Genomic DNA, 18,827 nt, shown 5'->3' with positions numbered 1-18,827 from the left:
TTTGGCAAATGCAATAGTGTACACATAAACAGCAGATTCAAAGTTTGGAGGATCAAACAATATATTATCCTATCTTCCTTAATCTGAGGTGCCCTGTTCCTACACAGATTGTTAGCTAGTAAATGTATATATGTTGTCTTGAGATTCTGAAAATCAAAGAAGAAAATTAATTAAAATAAAATAAAAATTATAATTAAAGCCCTCCAAAGACCAGATTCTGTCCAAATCCTAGTTAGCAAAATATTATGTACATGCATAGGCTCTATTCCCCATGCCGTCTCGTCCTGGAGTCAACCATAAATGGATCTCATGCCTTTTTATTATGCACAACCTTATCTGCATATAATTTCCATATGCATTTTCCATCCAGACACCCATTAACAGATACTACAGCGCATTAGCGCCATCAGAAACACATTAGGCGACGATAAAGACTATAAATATATAATTTTTGCAGAAAAGAAAAAAACTACTGTCTGACATCAGCCTATTACTGAAAAAACTTTTGTAAAATAAAACATTCAACATGTATACAGAATACTGTTACCTTTTACATCAAAGTACTACAGTTAATATAAATTATAAAATAAAACCAAAATGTATTATAAAATACATCTGATCCACGCATGAGGAAGCACGTTTATTTTAAATGTGGTATATTAAAAGAAAAGTGTACTATGGATTTTGATCATTTAATGCAGTTCATTATTTGGATCAGTAAAAGCGTGTACTTTCCAATTTTGTGCATACCCAATATTATTATTCAATAGGTCCCTGATCTTTAACCATTACACCCCATAAAATTAGAAGATTTACAAACAGCTGCTGCACATTTAGCTGCCAATTATTAAAAGCAGCCACTTCACTTCCTCATCAACTAGAAATAATACATCCCGCTGCAGTTCAGGGCTCATAACAGGCCGTTGAGTCTCAAGGAAGTGCTTTACAGGACTCCAGGGTCTGCTGTAGTTCTGTGTTCGGTCTTTGTGTTTTCACTGGACTTTCCAAGTCCATGCGCACAACGGTTGAGCTAAACGCAATCAATCAGAGGTTGAGGATATTTTCTCGCTCTCTCTGTGCCTAAAGAGAACTGAGCTGGAGAATCCCAGGCCAATTAAAAACCCATTTTCTCTTCTCTCTCTCTCTCTGCTCTCCATGGTGTCTCTATTGACCCTTCTCTCTTTCACTTAAAGCTTCAACAAGCCAGGATCATCCCCAGCTTCAGCCTACACATGTGATGGGGTCTCCGTGCCCTCCTGCTCTCAATGACATCACAGATTCAACACAAAAACCACACATGATCGACTGCTTTAAATAGACCTGAATGAGGGAACGGCTGGGTCTGCAGCGTGAAATCAAAACGGACTCTCAAATCTTCTATCAAAATGTAATAGCATTCTCCTGTCTCTCAAAACAATGTTTCTTCTGACAGTGCCAGCACTTTGAGGGAAGTGAAAAATAATAAAACTAACTTACCAACCAACCAAAACCATGCAAAACTATTGCTATGCACTTGCTAAGGTGTTCTAAATGTTTTTTAGAGCATTGCTATGTGGTTGCAAGGGGTTTATGGGTGGTTACTTACTAAAGAGCTCTTTGCCAATTCTCTGATATTCTGGTCTCTAGACATGACGAGTCCCATCTTTTTTTCATCCGTAATGGAATGGAAGTTAAATGCCTTGCGAATTTCATTCTGTGTCATTATAAAGAATAACAATGATTTTCTCTCTCCAATTTGCATGATTCTGAACGATATAGACAGACCCTCAGGCAGTGTGTGTCTAAATCTAAACATCTTTATTATTCCACGCGTGTGTGCGCGTCGGCAGGAGGTTGAGAGGATTTCATATTAAAGAGAATATAGTTAAGGACCCTACAGTAATGCACCATAGAGTCTGACATCACAGCTCAGGGTCAGATCTCCTCTCGGCGCTGTTTTCCAACACAAAGAGTTGACGGAATATATATCACCCCTGAGAGGAGCCCTTCAAAACACACAACGCTTTTCTGCAAGCATACAAAGAGGGACAAGGTTACTTCAATGCTGCCTGGTCAGATTACAAATCAAGCAAAGCCCGTTTATGAGTCAGAGGTATTTACAGAAAAATGAGCAATTCGAACTGTTCACATTCCGCTCATGTATTGCGAAAGACGTCAGTAAACAAGAGGTAAAATGGGTCGAGAGGAGAACCATGAAATAAAATGCAGTAATAGCATGCATTTATCAAACAAATGACAGCATTTGATTAATTAAAAGAGCAACCATGAGGTGGGGAGGGGGTGATGATGTCATTATCCCGGTTCAAACACCTTGAGACACTGGCACGTACAACACTTGCGCCATAATGCATGCAAGGCCAAATTTTTATTCCAGACTTGCATGCACATTACTTCTTTGTTTATTGTCAAAAGGAGTCTGTCTTAAATAGGCCTGAGGACCTGGAGGAGGACAATGCCTTTCAAACAGGTGAAATAGATACTGAAACTTCTGGCCGACTGAAGTAGCTTTTGAATGCCTGAGGGTGATATATCTAGAGAGCAGGGTGAAAAATGCTAGAATGACAGAGACTTGTTTTCATGTGATTTTGATTCAGTTCTGTCATGATTTTGACACAGTCTTAAAGGGTTTGTTCACCCAAAAATGAAAATTATGCCATTAATGATTCACCCTCATGTCGTTCCAAGCCCGTAAGACCTCCGTTCATCTTCGGAACACAGTTTAAGATATTTTAGATTTAGTTCGAGAGCTTTCTGTTCCTCCATTGAAAGTCAATGGACGGCATACTGTTCACGTCCAGAAAGGCAATACAGACATCATCAAAGTAGTCCATGTGACATCAGTGGCTCAATCTTAAGTTTATCAAGCGACGAGAATACTTTTTGTGCGCAAAAAGTAAACAAAAATAACGACTTTATGCCACTATTCATTTCCTTCTCTCTGTGCCTCAAGTGAGTTCGCGTAGTGTTTCAGCGTAGCGCGTCTGTGTTGTACGTCACACGCATCGCACATGACCAGCGTCGGCCAATAGTGAGCCTACGTGTGACGTACAACACAGTAGGGCTGTCAAAATTGTTCAAAAATGACGTTCGAATATTCCCTCTAAAACACATACGAATATTCGAACTATTCGAACATCTGGTTGCGCATTTTGTCAATGACGCACCTTACGTCAATAACAGGACAAATTAATACAAAGAGACATAACTACTTGTATAGGTAGTTAATTTAAGTTTAAACATATTTGACAATGTATTACCAACACAAAATCAAGTAAATAAACTAATGGCCAAGACCGCAGACCTCACTCTCGCTCACTCGCAAGCACTCTCTCCCTCCCTCGCCCTCGCGCTCGCGCTCTCTGCGCATAACGGTTTAAAAATGAACAACAACAATAAGCACATGTTGAGTGCTGATCAAGAGTTTTGTGCAAGCAATTTAAGGTTGCGACTCTTGTCCCAAATATAGCAGGCTTCATTCAGTGATTGAAACAAATTTATTAACATTAATTGAAGTTTTACAGTATAGAACCGACATTGAACGCTCCGAGCGAGCTGTGCTGTGGTAAACGTGGAACTTTTCTGTTTAACGTTAAATAAAATGAGGCACACAATTTTCGAGATGTGACCTCATGTTGCTAGTGGTCGAATGGTATGCTATCTGTATCTTAAATAGATAGCTTGCATACTACTTTATCTCGGGGGAGTCGCGGCTCCACAATTTTACGTTCTACCGACCAAAATCCAAAGTACTTCCAGACATGGCTTAAAATCACTTTCTCTGCTGCGGTCGAGTTGAACTTGGGCTCTGCACTTTCTGCCATCTTCCATGCAAGTCAACCTTCAGCAGTGACGCTGTGCTAGACAGGGCGACCCTGACGAGACAGCGCGCGCACCCACTCGCAAAGCAGACAGCCGCGCCTCTGCTTCCGCGGGCGTGTTTTTCCATATTTGAAATTCACATTCGAATATTAATTTTCACTTTCGAATTTCTGTTTTTTAAAACTATTCGAATATATATTCGAATTTAGAATATTCGTTGACAGCCCTACAACACAGACGCGCTGCGCTGAAACACTACGCGAACTCACTTGAGGCACAGAGAGAAGGAAATGAATAGTGGCATAAAGTCGTTATTTTTGTATGATTTTAAATTCAATCATTAACAGCAACGGTCTTTATGTGTTAATGATTGAATTAATAATATTGCTACGCCTTCGTTTTTAACTTTGTGGTGTAAAGATATATATATTATCTGCGTATGAATGGGACTGTAACTTCTAACATGTCAAAAAAAAATTAGAAAAGAACTCTAGGCAACTTGTGATCATAAGAAAACCACACACAAAAACAGGCAGAAAAAAATTACAGGGCTTCCGTACAGTGTCGTTATTGTTAACTAAAGTTACAACTATTTAAATTAATTTCCATTAATAGAAATAAATCTGAAATAAAATAAATATTAGATGAAAAATCTTAAACTTATTTTATTTCAGTTCATTTTAGGCAACATTTCTCTAAAGTTTAAGTTGTTGTCCTAAAATTACTAAAACTGAAATAAAAATAAAGCTTATTAGAATTTGCTTTGTGTTTTAGATTACTCTGCTTGTGCTTTCAGTAACGTAACGGACAGTGTTTTTCACCCACTGGTGGACCTTCAGACACATTGTCCTTCAAACCATCATTCAAATCCACCATACAATGTCTGTGAATCACTATTTTTGATTCAATCAATAATTCGCCACCATTTACTAATAAAAGGAAACACCTCCAACCTGTCTTCAGAAACCACACAGAACACAATAAAAAAGCCTTAGAAACAATAATTCTGACAATATAACTTTGACAGCCCTATAAAGAAGCATCTTGTGTTACCTTTGCTGAAGTCTTTGGGGTCCAGAGAGAGGCTGTACCCCGGCAGGGTCTCCAGCAGGAGTTTGTAACAGGCCTTCCAGCCCGGCTCAGGAATGGTGGGAGCCACACACTGCATGGCGGCAACGCGTTTGAAGAACGCAGATTTACGGTGGAAGCCGATGAGCTCGTAGAGCTCTGACAGGACGCTGTAGCGCTGGATCTTCTCCTCTTCTGACAGCTGAACACAGATAGGATCATTCCTCATAGAGCAACTTGACTGACTTGCTGCGGTTTTACTGAACAGTGTTGTACATGCGCTCACCTGGCCGAGGTTGATGTAAACAGCGTTCTGCAGGAACTCGGACGCCTCCATGGCTCGCTTCTGAATGGCCAACACTCTGACGGCCTTAATACAGGCCTCCAGCTCAATCACTCCGGCACTCTTATACTGAAACACAGACAACAACATTTGCCTTTTTGTGACTTATGAGCTGTCAACTTTAAAGCGTTAATTTAGTGCCTTAATTATTTATTTAAAAAAAATTATTATAAAAAATAAATGAATGCAATTAATCATGGCCCAGCCCAAAAATATATTCCATTAGAGCAATTTAAGCTTAATAAAAAATATATATACATTTATTTTAATAAAGAATTTATTTTGTATTTATTCCATTAATGTACTAATTTGAAATATATATATTATTAAATAATTCATTTTACTTAATATCATTAAATAAATAACTTAAATTATCTAATTAAATTATTAATTTGATTATAATAATACTATTAATATATTATTTTGAATACAATAATAAATAAATAAATAAATAAATAGTGAAAAAAATGTAATAAATAAAAAAAAGTGTGCACATTTAATATAAATGACCAGATCATTCTGATATTTTAAAATCACATTGCCATTACAATTTCAGATTGTAAAAGTCACACTCTAAGACCATAAAGGCTCAGACCATAAGAGGTTCACTGATTAAAATATACATGCAAAAATATTTGAGGGTCAAAAAAAGGTCATCTCGTGTGTGCCTCTATTCAGGAATTATTCATTTAATTTTTTTATTTAATAATTGAATTATTAAATCAGTTAATACAATACGAACTATGGTTTTGATTGCACAACAGTTTTACACAAATGGCCACATCATGCTAACATTTCAATCACACTGAAATTTAATTTCAGACTGTAAAAACTGCACTCTGAGACCATCCGGATAATAAATTGCAATGCTGAAAAGACCTGAGGTTCAGAGAAAGGTCATGCTGTTGAGCCTCTTTAGGATGTGTCATCATATTTGAAAATCAAAGCTCAGCAGTGGTCAGCGGCACAAACGGCTGTGTTTGCAAGGCTGCAGTGTCCCCCGCTGGCGGCTGGTAGAACGAGAGCAGCAGAGACTGCGCGAGCGGCTCAATTCACAAGACTGGGGTCAAATACTTGACTTTACATGAGCCACGAACACTGAGTTTAAAATGCACCATACAAAGATATTTTAATTCCAGAATCTAGACCATCTCTAGGGGCTATTTGCTGTGAGACGCACATCAACAGAGCCATTTTGGGTAAAACACCTGCATAAAACATTTGCCATCTCAGAGCGAGAGCTGATGAATAATGAAACGCAACTTTGAGTGTTTAATAAAACAATGTCCCACAAAGAAGCTGCGTGTTAAAGTGGATTTACCACAGTTAAAGAGCGTTATTAGGCACGGCACAGCATGGAGAAATGTGTGCTTAAAACTCCCTTAACTGGGGTAAAATCAATATAACACAAGGCTTTGAAAGACTTGTTACTTATTATGGTCATGTTTAATAAAAAAATTGTTTCATAATTAAATGATTTTGCAAAAACAATTTTACAACGGCTTTAACCATGCCTGATTTTGGGAACATTTGATAACAAGGTCCCATTAGTTAACGTTAACATAAACTAAAATTAACAGTACATTTGTGGCAGTGTTTTGGTAACGTTAGTTAATAAATAAAAAAATACAACTGTTCATTGTTAGCTCAGGCCCACTAAATAATACTAATTAATTAAATAACTAATCAATACATTCACATTATTTGCACTAAAATATAAAGCAGCACAACATTGTTTTCAACATTGAAAACAATAATAATCATAAACTACTTTTTGAGTATCAAATAATCATATTAGAATGATTTCTGAAGGATCATGTGACACTGAAGACTGGAATAATGATGCTGAAAATGCAGCTTTGATCATAAAATTTTACAATATATTCACATAGAAGTAAAATTACAGTTCTCTCTACTACTCTATTCTGTTCTATAACAAAAAAAAACAAAAAAACATGTGAACATGGCCGCTTCTAGAAAACAAAACTGATCCTCCACAGCCGAGAACATCCTCTCAGACAGAGCATGTCTGTGCATGAAGTTACCTTGCCGTAGTAAGAGATGGCCTCCTTGTATTTGTCAATGATGTCCTCCTGACTCAGGCAGTTCTTGGCTCGGCCGATCTCAGTGCTCGTGTCTGCACTGATGCCATTGGTCGTCAGAGCGCCTGGACAGGAAGACAAGAGAGAGAACCAACGTTAACGACCATGACAAATGAAAAGAAAGTTCATTCTGTTCTCTGCGTGCTAATGCAATGCTTGCATTCATGCTACCTTATTTTCAAATGTTATAAAGCCTAAGGTCTGTAATAATACTAAAAATAGATTTTATTTTGCATTTAACAGCTCTGAGATATGAGATGCTGCAAATGAGCCCATTTGTCTGATGCAAGACCTGGAACTCGACAAGCAATTTCTTGAATTAAATATGAAAGTCATCAAGAAACATGTTTAGAGGAATGAGAAAAATAATTACACACTCAGGACGTTTATTAAAAAAGAGAGAGAGAGAATAAATTCACCCTGTTTACTTAATCCATATCCCTGGTCTTATCGGGAAAGATTCATCAGTGCATAATCTTTCATTAGAGTTTAATAACCTCCTGTATCTTTTTCATAAATAAAGTTCTGTATCTGTACTGTTGGTTTTACCTTCCAAACTCTTTAAAGTAATGAGAAATCAGTTAAAATATGGATTTTGATGTTGCTATGCAAATTAAATCTCTTAAGTGTAATAAGTCTGTTTGTGATCATATAACTCAAATTCAAATGGCAAACAAACACTGACCTCTAGTGTCAGCAAAGAGCAGATGTCGTTAAGTTTATTAGCATAAACAACAAGTTAAGCCTGTGTTTAAGATCTATCAACTAAATCAATCATGAGGTCAACCCCATTAGTAACTAATAAGTTAGTTATTCTTGATAGTTAGAAACAATTTGATCAGTAAGTGTCTGCACTGCAGATTTTGTAATGGTGAAACTACTACTACAAAAAATCAGGCACAAAAAACACAAACATCACATCTAATGATTGCAAAAAAAAAGAGCTATAAATCCTTTCAGCTGGATTTAAAAGTAAGGATTCACATCCATGCACTGAAATCACTGCAGATATTTTCATTTCCATCAGATCAGAAACACAAAAGGCCACCAAAACACCTGCACACATGCACAAGCACAACAAAGCAACTAAAACTACATCACAACAGCACAAACGGGCAGGAATAAAATCCTTATCTAGAGCTACACGTGTGCTTTACTGTACCTGGATCAATGAGAACTTCTTGAGCGCCTGAAGACACAGACAGAGAGGGAGAGACAGACAGAGAGAGAGAGAGAGAGAGAGAGAGAGAGCCTGGTTCACTCTAGGCACAAGCTGCAGTTGATGGTAAGCAGTGTTAGTACAGCACTAAATGATCTGTTATGATCCTGACATTGTGAAAAAGCCGTCAGCAGACATGCAGAACTGAGAGGTGGACTCTTTATATATAATGGCTGTTAACAGAAGCATGCAAGCTTAAACATGATTCATACTCTTAGTTTTGAATATGTTGTTATCAAAGCCTTTAAAAAAAGTCTTTGGACACTTAAGCCACACTTAAAATCAAACCAAATGGCATCTGTACAAATCAAGAGCTTTTCTCTTTATTTTGAACAGCATCTATTTGTATCATTTATCACAAATGTTAAATTTCATTTTTGTCAAATGTTTTACTTGGAAAGTGTATATTTCTTTCAAATAAATGTCATTTGGTTTGACAAATTGTACGTTCAATTTAACTGTGGCTTAAAGTGTGCAAATACTTTATAAAGCCCTTTTAGACATAAATCTGTAGAGCAAACCTCACCACAGTCGATTAATTAGCAAATGAAACGTGTGAATGAATGATACACCTGTTAATGAGTTCAAATATTATGCTATAGTGTTTTCAGGCGTATGTACTGTATATGTTAATGCATGCAAATGAATGTGGAAAAATCAATTAAATCCATTCAGAAAGAAAGAAATTCAGAAGGAAGGGAATTCAGGAATGGAAATTAAGGAAAGGAAAGGAAAGGAAAGGAAAGGAAAGGAAAGGAAAGGAAAGGAAAGGAAAGGAAAGGACAGGAAAGGAAAGGAAAGGAAAGGAAAGGAAAGGAAAGGAAAGGAAAGGAAAGGAAAGGAAAGGAAAGGAAAGGAAAGGAAAGGAAAGGAAAGGAAAGGACAGGAAAGGAAAGGAAAGGAAAGGAAAGGAAAGGAAAGGAAAGGAAAGGAAAGGAAAGGAAAGGAAAGGAAAGGAAAGGAAAGGAAAGGAAAGGAAAGGAAAGGAAAGGAAAGGAAAGGAAAGGAAAGGGAATAAGGAAAGGAAAGGAAAGGAAAGGAAAGGAAAGGAAAGGAAAGGAAAGGAAAGGAAAGGAAAGGAAAGGAAAGGAAAGGAAAGGAAAGGAAAGGAAAGGAAAGGAAAGGAAAGGAAAGGAAAGGAAAGGAAAGGAAAGGAAAGGAAAGGAAAGGAAAGGAAAGGAAAAAGAAAAGACAAAAAAGAAAGACAATAAAAGAAAAGAAAAGAAAAGAAAAGAAAGGAAAAAAGAAAGAAAAAGTAAAGAGAAAAGAAAAGAAAAGAAAAGAAAAGAAAAGAAAAGAAAAGAAAAGAAAAGAAAAGAAAAGAAAAGAAAAGAAAAGAAAAGAACAGCACAGCACATTTGTCTTGTGTTTTGCTCTAGGACACTCTCACGCTCCTGTTCTAGATCAGCATAACTGACTCAGGTTTAATAATAATGTAATAATGACTGTCTCTGGTTTAGACTAAACACTTCTGCTGCATGCTTTCTGCGAAGAAAAGGTGGCGATTCACTCCAGATGAAACAAACATCAAACCAAGAGCAGTAAATAACATCTGAGACACACAAGAGACATCCAACCTCATTCACTAATAATCTTATTCACACACATTCATTCATGATGTAAATAAAAACATATTGAGTTTCTATAGGAGACCCTTGCTTTTCTTCCTTAAATACATGAGTGTGTGAAGAAGAAAAAGTTTTGCAAATCACATATAATTGTATCATTATGAATGAATCAAAGCAAAGGTATGCAAAAAGGTCTACAATAATTTTATCCTCCAGACTCCAGAATCACTCAAGCAAACAAAATGAAAATATGAAGCAGAAAATCATGGATCATCTTGATATTTTTAGTTTAGTCAGATAAAAAGGGACGCTACAGATGTGTCTGACCGCACTGACCAGGCCTGTGTCTCTTCCCAGCGTCGGCAGCAGAGGAGACGCCAGGTTTACGGGCTCCGCTCTTCCCTGCAGTGCCTCCTGGGTAATGGAAGATGACAGACGCAGAACACAGTCCCTCCAAAGCAGCTGAGGAACAAAACAGAAACACTTTCACTCTTCTAATTCATCACTGGAGAGTTAATCTGTCATGCAGGCCTTTGGGAAAGCAAGATCCATTCGGCAAAGACTGAGAAAGTCTCGGCTGCTTGAGTTGAAGTGTTGGAGAAAGTGATGAAAGTGACTGGGTTTATTATTAGCTGGTCATCATGAGTTTAAAGATTGGATATAACTTTGCTCAGGCATGTAAGTGATTATAATGTTGTATGCTCAGCCATGTAAGTGTTTTGGTTGTACATGAGGTGATACTATAATGTGATAGTTACATAATGCATGTAAAGTTCCTGTAATACCAGTCTTCTACAAGCCAAGATGTTGTAATACTGGTTTCTCATGCCATTCTTACATTTGAGGAAATGGCCACCTTTAGATTTTTGGGACAGGGTTATTATGGTTAACTAAAACGATTTGAAAAAACACATGTGAAAAAAACAGACTATATGTGTGTATATATATATATATATATATATATATATATATATATATATATATATATATATATATATATATATATATATATATATATATATATATATATATATACACTCACCTAAAGGATTATTAGGAACACCACACTAATACTGTGTTTGACCCCCTTTCGCCTTCAGAACTGCCTTAATTTTACGTGGCATTGATTCAACAAGGTGCTGAAAGCATTCTTTAGAAATGTTGGCCCATATTGATAGGATAGCATCTTGCAGCTGATGGAGATTTGTGGGATGCACATCCAGGGCACGAAGCTCCCGTTCCACCACATCCCAAAGATGCTCTATTGGGTTGAGATCTGGTGACTGTGGGGGCCATTTTACAGTGAACTCATTGTCATGTTCAAGAAACCAATTTGAAATGATTCGAGCTTTGTGACATGGTGCATTATCCTGCTGGAAGTAGCCATCAGAGGATGGGTACATGGTGGTCATAAAGGGATGTACATGGTCAGAAACAATGCTCAGGTAGGCCGTGGCATTTAAACAATGCCCAATTGGCACTAAGGGGCCTAAAGTGTGCCAAGAAAACATCCCCCACACCATTACACCACCACCAGCCTGCACAGTGGTAACAAGGCATGATGGATCCATGTTCTCATTCTGTTTACGCCAAATTCTGACTCTACCATCTGAATGTCTCAACAGAAATCGAGACTCATTAGACCAGGCAACATTTTTCCAGTCTTCAACTGTCCAATTTTGGTGAGCTCGTGCAAATTGTAGCCTCTTTTTCCAATTTGTAGTGGAGATGAGTGGTACCCGGTGGGGTCTTCTGCTGTTGTAGCCCATCCGCCTCAAGGTTGTGCGTGTTGTGGCTTCACAAATGCTTTGCTGCATACCTCGGTTGTAACGAGTGGTTATTTCAGTCAAAGTTGCTCTTCTATCAGCTTGAATCAGTCGGCCCATTCTCCTCTGACCTCTAGCTTCAACAAGGCATTTTCGCCCGCAGGACTGCCGCATACTGGATGTTTTTCCCTTTTCACACCATTCTTTGTAAACCCTAGAAATGGTTGTGCGTGAAAATCCCAGTAACTGAGCAGATTGTGAAATACTCAGACCGGCCCGTCTGGCACCAACAACCATGCCGCGCTCAAAATTGCTTAAATCACCTTTCTTTCCCATTCTGACATTCAGTTTGGTGTTCAGGAGATTGTCTTGACCAGGACCACACCCCTAAATGCATTGAAGCAACCGCCATGTGATTGTTTGATTAGATAATTGCATTAATGAGAAATTGAACAGGTGTTCCTAATAATCCTTTAGGTGAGTGTATGTGTGTATATATATATATATTCTTTTTAGTTCAAACTAAAACAACTATTAATAACTATATAAATAGATAAATATATAAATATACATATAAATAAGACCTATTTTAACAAAAAAAATTACTAAAATTTATAATAAAAATAAAAACAGAACATATAAAAATTAAACAATTCAAAATACGAATACTTATCTAAAATAGTATCTCAATGATACTAAAATACTGATTTAGGGTGAAACCAAGTCTAAGGGTGTGTTCACACTTGTAGATCAGTTCTCTTGGTTATTTTGGTCCGGACCGAAAAAGAAATATTACATTTAGTCCTTGTTCGCTTAGCGTTCACACTGTTATTTTTAACATCGAACCTAAACATACAAAACAAAAAAGCTAAAATATACAGCTTTTATGACGTATATTTTGTGGCATATTTTGCAACAGAACTTACCAAACATCAAAAACAGTGCTGTGTGTTTGGCTAAACGGGCTTGTGATGGGAAACGTAGCAGTAGCACCTATGACGAGAAGAACCTACGGATATGACCTTTACGGATATGACATCACGTCCTGTTTTTGGTTCATTGTCTTTGGTCCATGTTGCGTTCATATTCCAGTCGAACCTCACCAAAGTTTGTTTTGAAGTAGACCGAAACCCTCTGAAAAAGTGGGTTTAGGTTCACTTGTTTGGTGCGCACCAAGGTTCGGATGGCAGCGTTCACACTAACAGAGCAATCGCACCTGGAAACAAACCTGGCAAGTGTGAACACCCCCTATGAATCATTCATCTTACCTCCCAGCCACAGGAAGTCATTGACAGAGCGCAGCAGCTCCACGGCCATGTGATAATGCACCAGGGCGTCCTGCAGCATCCCGGCCTGCAGACACAGATCCCCCACGTGCTTCCTCATGCGGCCCTGACAGCGCTTCTTATAGTGCCTGAGAAAGAGCAGTCAGAGAAACACTCAGCATTTACACACACAGCTCAGTTCTTCATCAGCGCTCGCAGCCAAGTGCAGGTGACATCAGCCATGTTTAATTCAAGATCTTTTATCAGCGGTGGATCGATGTCGTCTCTCTGGCTCGCCTTATATGGAGCACAGATATGCTGATGTGGTTTTGCATCAAGCTTTGTCTTCTGTCTTAGCCCAGTATTTACAGACAGAGAGGGAAGCTGGAGGTGAAGAGATGGATGCAGAAGGAAGGGGATGCACAGGCAAAACGCTGGGGATTTCAGCTAAAGGGATCCAAAAGCAACTTGATGTCTATCCCATGGGAATGAAGGAACTAAACAAAAAATAAAGGATTTATGTTTATAAACATGAGGAGGTAAAACTGTGGTGGAAGGAGCCCTATAGATAGTGTGCAAGAGGGTCAAGTGTTATTCAAGAGAGAGATAGACAGAAGAGAAACAGGAGAATTAATTTAAGACTTTCATAAATATTTACTTTTACATATAGGGATGAAGTATCAGTGACCATATAATAACATTAAATGATCAGCAACAGTCTGATTAAGCCAATGTTGGACTATTTTTATTTATTTATTTATATTTTTATCTTTTTTCTAATTCAAGCAGCATATTTTTGTCCTATGACTGATTACAAAACTGTTAACTAAATCTTTAAATAGTTCAATGCCAGGAACTCTAGTGTGAATGCAAGATTATTATTTTAATGAATGATCAGCCTAAACTTCACACAGCAAAACAGTTATAGACATTACAAAGCAATAACATATTTAGGAGTATAATACAAGTTGCAATGCTTATTTACAGTGCATCATATCATATCATATTATATTATATATTAGTATATTATATTACATTATCCAAAATGTATTATATTATGTTATATTATATTATATTATATTATATTATATTATATTATATTATATTATATTATATTATACTATATTATATTATATTATATTATATTATATTATATTATATTATATAATATTATCCAAAATGTATATATCCACTAATCCCTAATAATGATAAATAACATATGAGGTACTAATTTAATATTCATTAGTATAAATAAAAATATATTTAAAAATAGAATTATTAATATTATTGCTTTACATTAATTAATATAATATGTATAAACACATAATGTATATTCTATTATATTCTATTCTATTCTATTATATTATATTATATTATATTATATTATATTATATTATAATATATTATATAGAATGTCTATATAATATATTATATAGAATGTCTATATGCATGAATCCCTAATATTTATTAAATAATATATAAAGTATTAATTAAATATTTAGTAATATTATATGTATTATAAATAAAAATATATTAAAAATAATATTAATAATAATATTAATATTATTTCTTTAACTAACATCATCTTTATTATCTATATTTAACTGCAGATCAAGAACCTCCATCCTACAATGGAGTAAACACAGCTAAACTCAGATTATATTTAGAAATGGATGCCATATTCAAATTCATGCTGCGACCGTAGATGAGATGAGCACAAAGCTTTGCGTGCAATCACTCATGAATTACTGAATGACATCCATGATCTTCTGCAGTTAAAGCAGAGAGAGAGAGAGACAGACAGAGAGAGGCGGTATTCTTGATCAGACACTTGACCCTGTCAGGCACCAGGACCCCGAGAGTCTTGCCCATGTTTTACCTTTAAACAATCGACTCAAAGACGACACAAAGATTACACGCTGCTGAAAGCTCTTTTTTCCGTTCCTGCACAGCGATTTCCATCACAAAAATGAGTTTGACCTTTCTACTCTAAACTGAGCCACAAGAGAATCGAGGTCCAAGCAGTGTGTCACTGAAGGGGAGAGGAAGAGGCTGATCGGGGAAGAATGAACTAAAGCAGGAGACAGAACTACCGGCTCACCTTTTCACACCCCATAATAAACTCACAGGACAGTATGAAAGAAAAGAAGAAAGACAAATAAAACAAGGCAAAACAAGAGAAGGGAAGAAAAAACAACCATGAAAAAAAAATGGCAAAACTCATGAAACAGGATAGAAGATCATGCACGGTTGACCTACAGGCAAAACCATCATATCGTGGGACTTTTGGGAATCCAGTATTTACCGCTGTGAAATTCAGGCTAAATTTAGGATGAATTACACACCAGTTTAATACTCTTTTTTTTTATATATATATCTCTTCATTCCAAAAACTGCAAGTATAAACAACATTAATGGTGATTAGGGATCCTTCAATATGTCAATTATTTTCCTTGTTATGGATAATAACTGATAAACGGCCGATGTTTAAATTTTCTAGTATTTTGTCTAAATCAGAGTTTGTGAGGAAACAGCAAGACGTCCCTGGGTTGATAAAAAAAAAGCTAAGAATTAATTATATCAAAACAAATAGAAATAAATATATTCAAAATAAAACACTTAAAACAATCTATAAATACATAAATATAAATAAATAAATGTGTGTGAGAGTGTGTATCCACACACACATTATATTTAAATATATTATATAAATATATAAACCATTAACTGAGATCAGAGAACTGTAAATATGCATATGTGTGTTTGTAAATTGTAAAAATATTAACTTAAAATACTTTAAGTATATATTTTATGCCAAATGGGTTCAAAAAGGTTTGGGAAACCATAGTCATAAAATAATGAAAAACAAAACAATAATTAAAACCAATCAATATACATGCTATAAATAAATGTAGGCATCACAACATTATAATGTACAGTACTAAAATATTATATATATATATATATATATATATATATATATATGTATACATTGATTAGGATATTTGCGAAAGTTACATTTAATAGTGATATTAAATTATTAGTGTGTCTTTCAAGATTAAGATTAGCATTAGATGATGGTGAAGGTCACCTAAATGAAAAAATAAAATAGAAAACATCTTTAATATCAGCTGATAACTGATATGATTATTTTATATTGTCCATCCCTAATAATGATGCTTGCATTAGCCACCCTTCTCTAGATATAAGCATCGACAACTGAAAAACCAATATGGGTTGACTCTTATGCTGGTCACCAATAAAAAAAATTGAATTTCTCAGTAGTTCATCATTGAATGAACATCCCAGAACCCAAACTCACCTGCTGTCTGTGTCCAACCCCACAAAGTCCTTCTTCTCGAACGGCACACACAGCAGTGTTAGCTTATCGCCGGACTTATCGGTTGCCCTGTCCAGCCTTTTGGACTCCAGGACGATAAATATGGACTCAACGAAATCCTCCACCCTCTTCTCCACATCAGGACAGTCCTCATAGCTGGGGTAGAAGGCCACATCTGTGCGCTGCTGCTCCGCCAGCTCCCCCTGCAGGCCGAACACCAGCAGCCGCGAGTCGTACAGCGTGGAGCCGAACACCTCCTTCTGCCCGTGGAAGCGGTCTGACGTCTGGGGCCACTCTTTGGCCGCGGTGCAGCTGGTGACCGAGATGAGGCCCACCACTTTGCGGTGAGTCTGGAAGTCGCCCCAGTCGTTGTTCTCAGGCGGGTAATGGTGCCGGTATCGGATGAACAGGACGCGCTGGGAGTCTCGTATGCTGACCTGACTCACGCTGACGATGCGTTTGTAGATGCGGAAGAACTGGTCCTCTGGGACGATCCCCACGGGCTGGACCACCACCAGGACCGTCTGATGGTCCTCAGCACACTGCATGTAGTCTGGGACACTCATGTCTGCATACAGGGAATCTAGAGAAGGAAAACAATACACAAAACCATGTATTCTTTTACTATGGCAGGTTTCAGAAGGGATCTAAAAGATCTAAATTAAAAAAAAAATGTTTTCTATATTATTATTATCAATGTTGAAAAAAAAAATCAGGATTCTTTAATGAACAGAAAGTTCAAAAGAACAGCATTTATCAGAATTAGAAAGCTTTTGTAACATTATAGACTGCCGTTCAAATGTTTGGGGTCTTTTTTTCTTTTCTTTTTTTTGGAAAGAATTTAAAGAAATTAATACTTTTATTCAGCAAGGATGCGTTAAATTGATTAAAAGTGACAGTAAAGACATTTAATCAAATAAACGCAAAAGCATAAGAGATCTCTTTTAAAAAACGTACCGATCCTAAACTTTTGAACGGCACTACATGTATACACCTATACATGTATATTATTATTAATATTAATTAACTGAAAACTCTCCAATAAAAACTACTTCTGCAAAAGTTACCAAAGCAGGAAGATGAGCACCACGGCTTATTGAAATTATTGATATTTCACAAACTCTAATTATTCATCAATTTTCTCCATTTGAAATGAACTGAAATGAATTACCTCACGGTTCACATTTGACAAAATCACTGTGTAATCTTTATTTAAAAACACTTGACACAACTAAGGACTACTGAAGTACGTTTAGTAATCTTGTAAACAGCACAGATAAATGCATACAAAATACTCAAAATATGTAATATTTTACACATTCATAAACATAAACTGAATAAAACATGAATGCATTGTAACATGCAGCTTTATAAACAACCAGCAGAACAAACAGACAAATGTTTGACCATTGAATAAAACCTTATCGAGTTCCTTTTTGAATTCAGTTTGTTTCATGAAACAATCATCGTAGTTTTATTCATTAAAATTGATATATTTGTGCAACATATTTGTTTACGTTGGTCTGTTTTCAAAGGCGTGTTTGAATGAAACATCTTCAAATTCAAAAGCAGATATGAATGTGACAACAGCGCAATAAAGAAGGCTATAAGCCCCACAACATAAATTGTAATATTTATTCCAAAATAATGCTGACAGAATAAATCATATGAGTTTGAAATACGTGTGTAAACGTTTGTTTTTACTCACAAACGCTCTTCCTGTCAACACTGCTGCTGCTGCTTCTTCTGCTACTGTCTTGTCTGTGAGAGGCGTGTGACTCATGCTCGTGTCTTCAAGCGCCCCCTGTTGGATGAGCTCCAACATTCATTACTAATAATATCATAATATAATATAATGTTTGCCATCCGATAAAGGGACTGATCAATTAAATTGATTTGTATGGCGCTTTCTAAGGCAGCTTTGCAGGAATATACTTAAATATAAATATAAAGAACGAGGGAAAAGATCTTATGAACTTGCTAATCTTTTAATATAATAAGTATAAATATAATTTCTGTATTTTTAGAGTCAAATTCTCGTCCTACTGGTGTTTTGTACATTAAATTTAACAAAACAAAATGTCCCAGTGCCCTTTCTACATTAAAAACAAATAAATGACGGAATTAAAAGTAAAAAAAAAAAAAAAGAAAACGTGTGAATAGCGCATTTCATCGTATTTCATACATGTAATAATGTGTTCAAAAAAATGTTTCCAAAATGTGAACCTCTCGTTCACATTTAACATTTTCTGAATATATTACGGCATGATCAACCGTTGATCATCTGAGAGACCGCTCCACTCAGAGGCTGCTCACGCGTCAGACCTTTCCGCTCGC

At 36.3% G+C, this 18,827-nt stretch overlaps 1 protein-coding gene across 1 annotated transcript; it reads right to left on the bottom strand.

The window, feature by feature from the left end:
• Positions 1–4,723: 4,723 nt before the first annotated feature.
• On the bottom strand, positions 4,724–18,249 carry LOC308697323 (trafficking protein particle complex subunit 9-like; the record flags this gene model as incomplete). Its single annotated transcript, XM_081376505.1, has 9 exons — positions 18,199–18,249; positions 16,473–17,073; positions 13,154–13,299; positions 10,456–10,581; positions 8,495–8,521; positions 7,276–7,397; positions 5,174–5,299; positions 4,873–5,089; positions 4,724–4,776 (listed from the first exon to the last, which is right to left on the bottom strand). The coding sequence occupies exons 2-9, from the start codon at positions 17,054–17,056 to the stop codon at positions 4,724–4,726; spliced, it is 1,401 nt and encodes a 466-aa protein (XP_081232631.1). The 5' UTR covers positions 17,057–17,073; positions 18,199–18,249.
• Positions 18,250–18,827: the final 578 nt, after the last annotated feature.

This window comes from Scardinius erythrophthalmus (genome assembly GCF_964197995.2).
Source record: "Scardinius erythrophthalmus genome assembly, chromosome: 10".
NCBI lineage: Eukaryota > Metazoa > Chordata > Actinopteri > Cypriniformes > Leuciscidae > Scardinius > Scardinius erythrophthalmus.
The sequence above is the reverse complement of the archived record's forward strand: the minus strand, read 5'-3'. Positions and strand labels throughout refer to the sequence as shown.